The 10,900-nt window shown below is 54.0% G+C and overlaps 1 protein-coding gene and 1 long non-coding RNA gene across 2 annotated transcripts; both read left to right on the top strand.

Moving 5' to 3' along the window:
- The first annotated feature begins 495 nt into the window (after window positions 1–495).
- SLC32A1 (solute carrier family 32 member 1) lies at window positions 496–2,670 on the top strand. Its single transcript, XM_010722328.2, has one exon. The coding sequence runs from the start codon at window positions 528–530 to the stop codon at window positions 1,710–1,712; it is 1,185 nt and encodes a 394-aa protein (XP_010720630.1). The 5' UTR covers window positions 496–527; the 3' UTR covers window positions 1,713–2,670.
- Window positions 2,671–4,596: 1,926 nt separating this feature from the next.
- Window positions 4,597–10,642, top strand: LOC104914000. Its single transcript, XR_795766.3, has 3 exons — window positions 4,597–4,781; window positions 6,721–6,806; window positions 10,537–10,642. It is a non-coding gene; the product is annotated as an uncharacterized LOC104914000 (long non-coding RNA).
- Window positions 10,643–10,900: the final 258 nt, after the last annotated feature.

Below are 10,900 nucleotides of genomic sequence, written 5' to 3'. Positions count from 1 at the left end.
GGGAAAAAAAAAAAAGGAAACAATAATCTCCTCCCTTCCCCAAATTCAAAATAAAACATCTGTATTGCTTTGCTCTGCCTGCCCCCAGGGCAGCATGCGGGATGGGGGGGGCTGAGGAGGGGGATGTGCTGTGGGGGGTCCCCCCTGCGTTAGGATGGCTCTGCAGGGTGATGGGTTCTTGGTGCACAGAGGTTGCTGGGAACACACAGGGTGGAGATTTGGGTAAAAGCCGAGTGGCAGAGCTGTGCTTGCTTGCTGTGGGTGCTCCGGGGTGCGATGCTGTGGGTGTGCATGGATGTGATGGGTGTGCATGGGTGTGCATGGATGTGATGGGTGTGATGGCATGGGCGGCACGTCGGAGAGAGAAGGGTGTGCGTGTCATGGTGACCACACGGTGTGACTGTGGGGCTGTGGGCTGTGCCATTGGTGTCACTGCATGTGGCTGAGGCAGCGGGTGTGCGCCTGCTCACTGCCTGGCCCCTCCATCAGGAGAGCAACACGGTTTCCATTTTGTCTCTTTCTAGGGGATGTTTGTGCTGGGCCTGCCCTATGCTATCCTTCATGGTGGATACCTAGGACTCTTTTTAATAATTTTCGCTGCTGTGGTTTGCTGCTATACTGGGAAAATCCTTATTGCCTGTCTTTATGAAGAGAATGAGGATGGGGAGATAGTCAGGGTGAGAGACTCCTACGTGGACATAGCAAACGCGTGCTGCGCGCCCCGCTTCCCCACGCTGGGAGGCAGAATTGTGAATGTGGCTCAGATCATTGAACTGGTCATGACCTGCATCCTCTACGTCGTGGTCAGTGGGAACCTGATGTACAACAGCTTCCCTAACCTGCCCGTATCCCAGAAGTCGTGGTCCATTATTGCCACAGCCGTTCTCCTGCCTTGCGCGTTCTTGAAGAACCTGAAGGCAGTCTCCAAGTTCAGCTTGCTCTGCACATTGGCTCACTTTGTGATCAACATCTTGGTGATCGCCTACTGCCTCTCCCGGGCACGCGACTGGGCGTGGGACAAGGTCAAGTTCTACATCGATGTGAAGAAGTTTCCCATCTCCATTGGCATCATTGTCTTCAGCTACACCTCTCAGATCTTTCTGCCCTCCCTGGAGGGGAACATGCAGAACCCCAAGGAGTTCCATTGCATGATGAACTGGACGCACATAGCAGCTTGCATCCTTAAGGGACTCTTTGCCTTGGTCGCCTATCTGACCTGGGCTGACGAGACCAAGGAGGTCATCACAGACAACTTGCCATCCACCATTAGGGCAGTAGTCAACATTTTCTTGGTAGCCAAAGCCTTGCTCTCCTACCCCTTGCCGTTTTTTGCAGCTGTGGAGGTCCTGGAGCGATCCCTTTTCCAGGATGGAAACAGGGCGTTCTTCCCCAACTGCTATGGGGGTGATGGGCGGCTCAAGTCCTGGGGGCTCACCCTCAGGTGTGCCCTGGTGGTGTTCACCCTGCTCATGGCTATCTACGTCCCGCACTTTGCCCTCTTGATGGGTCTCACTGGGAGCCTCACAGGTGCGGGTCTCTGCTTCCTGCTCCCCAGTCTTTTCCACCTCAAGCTCTTGTGGAGGAAGCTCTTGTGGCACCACGTCTTCTTTGACGTCGCCATTTTCGTTATAGGAGGGATCTGCAGTGTCTCCGGGTTCATCCACTCTTTAGAAGGCCTCATAGAGGCATTTAGAACCAATGCTGAAGACTAAGGAGGGGCCAGAGCTGGTGGCAGTATGAGAATAGCATCGAACATCTGCATAGCCATGAGATTCTGCGTCCCTTCAAGGAGGAGTCATTACTTTCGTTACATGCATCCAACAAATTTTACATTATAGAATCTGCAAATTAAATGATATCAGAAGAGATGAAAACGCGTGCCCTGCCATCTTTTTAAATAAGCTAAGATTAAAAATATATATATTTATTTTTTCTTCTTTCAAATATTTGGAAGGAAAATCCATGGTGCCCCACCCTGACCTCCTCACCAGTTGCCTGAAGCTCAGCCCCACGAATGAACCATCGGGAAAGGATAACAGCTCCCAGCACTGCCCGCAGATCTGCACTGCAGTGCTGCAGGAGGTGCCGACCCGATGGGATTGTGTTTACAGATGGAAGCAGACAGGCTGCGGGTGCTGGGAGCAGCAACATTCCTTTACATACACCACGAGACAGACGTAGATGAGACCTAGACTGTAGGAATAGCCCAGCAACCCGCGCTCCAGCCAATGGCCAGTGCTGCAGTCATCTGCAATGTTTACACTGTAGTCACATCGATGTCAGACTGCTTCATTCTTCCATCCGGATTGACACGAGGAATGGCGCTTCCCATTGATTACATTTTGCCTCTGGTTGAACTCACAGACCTGGAGTCCACTTCTCAGTGATTATTTTTTTTGTTGTTGTTGTTCGTTTGTTTCATTTTAAGAATTATTTCTGAATAATGAAAAGAAAAAATATATATTGTTGGATTTGACGTCGTTCAGGATACAGGAACAAAACCAAGACAAAACTCATTCTGTGCAATCTACCAGATCCGTGGAGCTGTTTCCAATGTATGTGTGGTGTAATTGTGGTAAATAAGATGAAAAATGTATATCAGAAAAAAAAGTCTATCTTTAACATATAATGTGGTACATAAATATATCAAACAATAAAGAGAAAACATATCTGAGGAGCTGGCCTGCTTCGTTGGGCTGGGCAGGGGCAGGGGGACGGTTGGGGCACCAGGTTTGTGGGTGTTGGAAGGGGAAGGGGAGGGGGCCAGTCCCCAAATCCCTTACAACCAAAGGTAGAGAAGGGGGAAACAAAACAAAATATGGGACTTGGAGGAGCCCTGGCTTGAGCTGAGCTCCCGATTCCCTTCCCATGGGTTGTGCCCAGCACTGGGATAGCCATGGCAGGAGGGCTGGGGGCTGCAGCATCGCAGCTGTGCTTCACATCTGCTTTGCACCCTGCAGCTCCAGGGCCTTTCTCTCACTGCATTCCCCGTTGGGATCGCACTGTGCTCTGTTCTCTGTCCTTGTGGGATGTGGGATGTTCATGGGCCGACACAGCCCTTTGTTTTGTATTTGTTGGGGCCAAAGGGCTGCTGTTAGGGGCACAAGCTGACGTAAGCTGTGGGAAGTGCTGTATTATTCTGGGAGCCCCCCTGGGCTTTGTCTTGCTGTCAGTTCTGCTCAAGCGCTTCCCTCTGTGCTTCCATTGGGTAATGCATGAGCAGCTCACAGAGTGAGCCCAGGCTCTGTCCTCTCAGCGTGGCTTTGGCTGTGGTGGAGCCCCTCTGGTGGTACTGCGGTGCAGGCAGCCCCCACCTGCCCAGCACACATCTCAGTGCTGTGCCAGCAGCAGTGACAGCACATGGATTCGGCTCTGCTGGGGATGTGCAGCCTTTCAGAAAGAGATGCAATGGGCTGAGCAAAACAAAGCCCAGAATAGTAGCAGAAATGGAAGAAAAGGATGGAAAAGGATGATCTCTATTCCAGATGGCTTCTGACTGCAGATATGTAGCTTCTGGTCATGTGCTGCAGCATCCTCCAGACCTTCTTATTCCAAAAATGAATGGCACAAAGGCCTTATCTGCACCAGGAGGGGACAGGTTTCCTTATTGCTCTGTGTCTTTGCAGCCCCATGCATAGGGGGCCCCTATTTGGGTTGGTTCCCTAATACATAGTGGCAATACCAAATTCTTGTCCTCATGGCCATGCAGGAACACCAGTGGCAACTGCAGTGATGTGAGGGCTCTGCCCGCTGAACTCTGGGTGCTAGTGCTGCACAAAGGACCTCATGGCTTCACACTTCCCCACGGACAGGGATCTGGGAACCTTGGCTGTGGTGTCTGAGCCTCATGAACCTTCACATAATCATAGAATCATTGAGGTTGGAAAAGACATTAAGATCACCAAGTCCAACCCACCCCACCATGCCCACTGACCTTGTCCCTCAGTGCCACATCTCCACGGTTCTTTGAACACCTCCAGGGATGGTGACTTCCCCACCTGCCTGGGCAGCCTCTTCCAGTGCATCACCATTCTTTTGGAGGATAAATGTTTCCTAATATCCAACCTGAACCTCTCCTTTTGCAATTTGAGGCCATTCCCTGTCATCCTATCGCTATTACCCGGGAGCAGAGGCTGACTCCCACCTCGCCACAACCTCCTTTCAGGGAGTTGCAGACAGCAATAAGGTCTCCCCTGAGCCTCCTCTTCTCCAGACTGAACCATCCCAGTTCCCTCATCCTCCACTCCCCATAAGACCCCACTGTGCTCCAGACCTTCCTCAGCTTTGCTGCCCTTTTCTGAACAGGTTCCAGGGTCTCAGTGTCTTTTCTGTAGTCAGGGGCCCACAGCTGAGCGCAGCACTTGTGCCTCAGACCCTGCAGACTGCCCTGCATTTTGGATCAGGAGCCGTGTGCCCTGGTGAGCAGCAGTGACTCCTGCTCTCACCCTCTCCTCTTTCCTGGAGCCAAGATGTCCTCTGGTTGCCCCACTGAGAGATTTTCCTGTCCCACCCAGCTCTTTCCATCCCTTGCTAATCATTTACTCCTACCACAGGCCACTCCTTTTGACTTCTCTTTCGACCTTCAGACTGAATCACCAAAACAAAAGCCCAGGGCAGGTGGGAGGGGAGCACTGCCTCTGCTGCTGCTGCAGGACTGCTGCCCCATGCTGCTGCAGGTAAAGGCATTGCTTTCTCTACGACTTTCCCTTCTTCTCCTGAGGGCTGAGCCAGCTTGAGACAATCACAGAGGTTTTGGTGGAGGGCTCATCCGTCACTGCTGGGTGAGTTGGTGGGCACAGGACTGGGGTGCAGGGGAGGCAGCTGGGAGCAGGGGGGCTCAGATATCCCGAATCATAGAATCATAGAGATACTTAAACTAAAAGAGGGGAAATTCATGTCAAGTGTTAAGAATTAATTCTTCACTCAGAGAATGGTGAGGCCTTGGCAATGCTGCCCAGAGAAGAGTGGGTGCCCCATCCTTGGAGGTGCCCAAGGCCAGGCTGGGTGGGACGCTGAGCAGCCTGTTCTGATGGGGGCAGCAAATCCACAGGCAAGGTTGGAATGCAATGTGCTCGAAGGCCCCTTTTATCCAACTAGTTCATGATTCTGCGATGTTATGATTAAGGTTGCAAAAGACTGAGATTATCAAGTCCAACCCCAGCCCACCCCACCATGCCCACTCACCACGTCCCTCAGTGCCACATCCCCACAGTTCTTGAACACCTCCAGGGATGGTGAACCCACCTCCTCCCTGGGCAGCTGTGTCACTGCATCACCACTCTTTTGGAGAAGAAATGTTTACTAATATCCAACCTGAAATCAGGCTCAATCCCCAGTAATCCCAGCAGCTCCAGGGAGGAGAGAAATAGCATCCTCACCCTTGGAAATATTGCAGGAGGTGAAAAGGTTTATTGCATTAAATGTGCACCAAAAATGAAGTTTTGATCTCAAGGAGCTCAAGGTGGCTGTGTTCACATTTGTGCAAGGGGACAGCCTCTCTCGGGCACTAGGGGGGGGGCTGCTCATGGGACGTGAGTGCCCTTAATGAGGACAACACAGCAAGGCTGCTCTGGGGGCAACTCACAGAGCCGTCTCTGTGCTGCTGAGCCCTGCTCGATCCGGTGCAAAACTGCTGCTCTGCCCTTGTCCTCAGGGCCAGTCCTGCACTGCTCTAGGATTTTAGAGAACCGCACTGTCCATGTACAGTCTGTTCAGCCTTTGTTGAATCCTCTTAGATGAAGAAATGGGCTCAGATCTTTTAAAGATTCTCCTGTCCCTGTCCCACTTGACTCTGTTCCACCTCATCCCTCCTGCAGCACTGATAACCCAGCACCAAACAGCCCCTGCTGACACCTCGAGTGCTGTGGGTCACCTTTCACTGCTGGCTGAAGGAGACTGACACAGTGCCTTCTGCAGAAGTGTTTGTTTTCCCCTTATCAGAGCCCTTCCCTGTAATCCCAGCTGCTTGGCACCGTGTGCTTCCTCTGCAAGTGACACATTTATGATTATGGGTATGGATATTGCCTGATAGGGAGATGCAGATAGCATGCCGTATCTTAACCACACACATTCCTTACACAATAGGTGCATGAAACAATTCAAAACAGAGTGTGCACCTGTGATGGGACAGGGGGTCCTTCCTGGATGTGCCCTTCTCTGAGCTGCACGGCAGCAGGGCAGTGACCTCCTGCTCCTCAGTGATGCTGGCAGCACCTGGAATTCATTTCTTCTGTTTAGAAAACCAGGCACCAGGGGGGACCTCTGTGACTGCTATCCCCCCAGGCACATGGGGACAGCCAGCTTGGGGTGATGTCCCCTCTGTGGGGCTGATGTCCCTGTCTGTGTCTCACAGCTGTCAGGGTGTCGCCAGGGCTGGGAGGTGACACTGGCAGGGCTGAGGAGCCGGGCACACTGTCACAGTGGGGCCAGCAGCCACGTGGCAATGTCTTGCTGCTGCACTGCCATGGGGCTCCGTTGGCCAATGTTTAATTGCATCATGGATTAATGATTTAAGAGCTGAGTTTCAGTGCCAGTTCCCACCAGCACCATGGGGGACACGTGGGGACACAGTGTGTGGGGGATGAAGGGATCTGTGTGCCTGTCCTGGTGCACAAAGTGTGTGGCCCTACAGGGAGGTGTGCCTGTATGACACACGTGCCCTCCAGCACAGCCACCCACAATCATCCCTCCTTTCACTGTGTGCTCTTTGCCTTCACACAGGGATTGCCTAAGGACACCCAGGGCCGGCTGCCCTGATGCCCAAGCCTGGATGGAGCCTTCCTTCAGCGCCTTGGGGAAGACAAAGGGTAATAGGCTCTGGGGTGGGAGAGAAGGGCAGTGTGGGAGCAGGCATGAGGGCTGGGAGGGCACAGCTCAAGCACTGCTCCCATTGCACTCCCATCAGGCACGCTGCAGCAGCGAGCATAGCCCTGACGTGGAGCGTGGGGTTCCCTCCATCGCTGGCACTGCAGCACCCATCACTGGCACTGCAGCACCCATCGCTGGCACTGCAGCCCCCACAGCCCCATGGCAGTGCGCATCACCAGGCAGAGCTGCTGCTGGGACAGCTACGCTCCTGCTGCAGGCACAGTCAGGAGATGTTATAGGAAATGACAACAGAAGCCGAAGGAGACTCTTTTATTTTTAATGATGAGAGAGAGAAGACACCAGCCCTTCTGCAATACCTGCTTTTGCTCAGAGCTTTATCTCTGGTTCTCCTTTTCCACATGTCCGTGTTTGCATTTAACCCAACACCACAGGCAGGAGGAGCACTGTGTAAGGAACTTCTAGGCTCAAGCACTTCTAACCTTCCTCCCAACCACATGACCAAATGCCCAGCTAACTAAAACAAGCAAAATATTGCTGTAAAGCACCTGACAGGACCCCAGCAGCCCACAGCCCATCACCCTCAGCTGGGCTGACTATATCTGGCAGGTGCCTGGTTGTGCTAGCAGCTGATCAGCTTTCCTGCTCTCGTTATAAGGCTGCAATGTACCAGCAGCACTCAGAGCAAGAAGGGTGCCCATGAGTTCCATGCTATGCTGCAGGCAGCCCTGCTGCTCCCTGCTGGGGTGTGGGGAAGAGCCCCCTGGGGCTACAGAGCTGCTGGGGGTGGGCTGGGCTGGGGCAGGGATGGGAAGTGAGGGGACTGCGTGCTCACCCACTGCACGCTGCTTCATGTGCCTCCCAGCACAGCCTATGCTGGGCAATGTGCTCCCAGGTGTGTGGCTGATGTTTTGTTCTCTGTTTTTGCAGGTTTTTAGTCTTAAGTTCTTTTTTGTCTTAATCTTTGCAAAGTGCTGCGGGCTTTAGCCACCTGCTGTTTTCCAGGTTTGCACACAGCTTTCTCTCTAAAACCCTGAGGGCTGCTGTCTGGAGGCTCCAGCTGGAGCTGGCACTGCTCAGCTTGTACCCTCCCACTCTGCAGTGCTGTGTAGGCATCAGAGATGGGATCCCCAGGAGATAACTGGGTGAGGAGCTCTGTGGGACAGCTCAGAGCATTTCCACAAGTGGAGGAGCCCTTAAAGTATTCTTCCTCCTCTGTCTTCTCACCTTCCTCTGGCTTCTAATGAGCACGGAAGCAGAGCTCAGTGCCAACCTGCAGCTATCTTTCAGCTCTGTAGCAGAGGGAAGCTGAATGTTTCCTTGCCAGCAGAGCATTGTGCCTGCAGAAGTCCTTCCCACCACCTGTGCTCCTTCTCTGTGCTGAAACTGGGACATCCCCCCATGCTGTGTGCAGGATGGGAGCCGTGGGCTGCCCCGGTGGCTCCCTCTAAGTCCTGTACTCCTTCCAAAGCCCTGCTGGCCATCCTGCCTTGCGTTCCCAGCATGGGAGTGGGTTTGCAATCTGGGTTAGGTATGAAGCAGTGCTGAGAGTGCTGACATCAGGAGGAGGGTTGGGAGGCAGCTGCACATGACGCGTCCATGAGGTTGCCTCTCCGCAAGGTACGCGTTGCATCGGTAATGTGTTTGTAGCAAATAATGCTGGGCTGGCATGGGAATGTGGGTCACTGCTGGCAGAGCTGCTGTAGGAAGAGGGAGCTGCTGCTGTGTGCTAGGAGGAAACGTGTTACTGAGGGATGCTTCTGGGGAGAGACTGCGCTGCAGCGAGTGCTCCTGTAAGTAGCAGCTCTGTGCTGGGTGTGATGCTAGCTGGGGAGGGCTATGGGGTGCGTGGTTTGTGCTCCTGGTGTGCAGTAAGTCACTGTGCCACAGAACTCTTCAGGACTTGGTGATGCTCCATGGCCCTGTGCCTGGAGCATCCCTACTGCCCCGTGTGTGCAGGGAGTGATGCAGCCAGGCATGGATAACCCGGAGCTCCTATGTGCTTCCCTGACCTAGTTCTGATTCTGTTGTTCTGTGTATGTGTGCAGTGGGAAATCTCTGTGCTTTCGGGGGAGAGGGGTTTGTTAGCAATAAGGAAAAGCCTCTTGGGCTCTATTCCATGAGCAATCAGGAGCTGGCCAGGCTTTGCAGGTGAGTGCAGGCTGATGGTGGAAGCGGCTCTGGGTCTGAACAGAAGTGGTATAGGATGGGGATGGACATTGCCTAATACTTGCATGGTGTCTCAGTGCAGAGAGGTTCCTCCCTCAGAGAGAGTGCACCTGATGGAGTGGTGCCTGTGGTCAGCAGGGACTTGTTGAACATCTCCCCTGGCTGCAGAGGGACAGCAGAGCAGCGTGGGGCATGGGGGGTGCGGGCTGGGGAGAGGGGGTGAAATACATGCATGTCCCTGTGGAACTGCCTGCCTTTGTTCAGCAGCACTGCTCTGCCTCACTGCAGCTCCCAGCTCCTCCTGCCCAATGTCCCACGTTGCCTGCAGGTGCAGCTATATGGATGTATTTCTGTGCTTTGCTCACGTGCTCCCCAGTCACCCACGCTGACCCTACCCCCAGCCTTGGGTCAGGGCTGAACGCCCTGCACTGTGCCCGCAATATCTGCCCAGTCTGTCTGGCAGTATGTGGGGCACAGAGTAACTGACTCAGGTGACCTTCAGCAAACCTCAGCGGGCTGGGGAGGCAAACAGGGAAACGAGGACTGTGCCCGGTGGGAGGGAGCAGGCTCAAACCGTCTGGGTGCTGCCCTTTTGGCAGGTGCTGCAGGGCTGCTGTACTCACTGCAGGGTGAGGTGCTGCTGAATGCCTCATGGGGGTTTGCTTTGGGTGCTTGCGTTTCCTGCCTGCTGTAACGTGAATGGGCTCTACAGTTTGGCTTGGACTTGTTTCCTCCCAAAATATGTCCTCCTACCAACCTCTTGTTTGGGGAGGTGTTTTCTGGCAGCCACTGCTTTGGCCGTAGTAGAACTATTCTGGTATGGCAGCCACTGCTTGTGTCCACAAAAGCACTTGTTTTTAAGGGAGGGGAAGAAGTACACGTGTGGATGTTTTTCTTCTTTACAGAGGGTGAGAATGAGCCTTAGAATTTTTCTGTTATCTGCTGCTGAGCAAACAGAGAGCTCCCCTGCTCAGCTTGAGCTCCTGAGGCCATCCCATGTGCAGTGGGCTCAGGTCTCTGCTCTTCCTCCAGGGCAGAGGTGATGATGACGTGTACTGGCAGCTGCTCCTAGGTGGGAATCCAGATGCTGGCTGTTCTGGCTCACCTCCTGTGGGCCCTGAAAGGTCTCATTCAGGCCCATCATTACTTGCAGAGCCCTGAATGAAAGTGGCCGTACATGTGCCAAGTGTGATGTGTTTCAGCACAGCAGCAACCTTGTGAGCGTTGCTCATCCCTCCTGCGGGTCAGAATAGCTGACAGGGGCTTGGTGGTGCTGCGGGAGCCCTGGTCCTGCTCTGCCCTGGAGGAGGGGAGCACCTGCTTTGGGGCTTCTGTCCCCATCCTGGGAGCTCTTGAGGGCTCCAGGTGGGTTGGGAGGGAGATGTCCTGGTTCCTATAATTTCCTGGTTATTTTGGTATGTGGGTGGGAGGGGAGGAGGGTGGCTGTGGGGAGAGGAGCAAGGTCAGTGAAGAACAAACATGCCTCTGTGCCTGTGATTGCACTGCCTGCTGATCAGCTCCGTGCTCCAACTTTCTCCGCAGAATTCATCAGGCACGGCCGTGAGAGGATAGAACAAACCATCAAGGCGTCCGGCTCCAGGCTCTGCTCATAGTGAGTATGGAACCCACTGAGTCCGGGAGCCCTTTAAAAGCTCAGCCTGGTGATGCTGGTGGTGGATGGCACTGGCTGGCACTGGCCAGATGTGGGCTGTCCCAGGGATGGCCGCCAGTGCCTGCTGCCAGCCTGCAGCTCCAGCCCTGCGCTGCCCCGCTGGGTGTGGGGTGACCATGGGTCTGTGTATGGGGCAAAGAGGGGCATTACTAACAGGTGAGATTTTTGGGGGGCTGGTGGAGGCTTCAGGACCCCTTTGTGCATGGGGTGAGGCAGAGAGAGGGTGGGGGAGTG

This window comes from Meleagris gallopavo, chromosome 22 (assembly GCF_000146605.3).
Source record: "Meleagris gallopavo isolate NT-WF06-2002-E0010 breed Aviagen turkey brand Nicholas breeding stock chromosome 22, Turkey_5.1, whole genome shotgun sequence".
Lineage (NCBI taxonomy): Eukaryota > Metazoa > Chordata > Aves > Galliformes > Phasianidae > Meleagris > Meleagris gallopavo.
The sequence above is the reverse complement of the archived record's forward strand: the minus strand, read 5'-3'. Positions and strand labels throughout refer to the sequence as shown.

What these genes read in the sequence shown, in the direction of transcription:
- SLC32A1 (XM_010722328.2), top strand. Translation starts at nt 528, where the DNA reads ATGTTTGTGCTGGGCCTGCCCTATGCTATCCTTCATGGTGGATACCTA.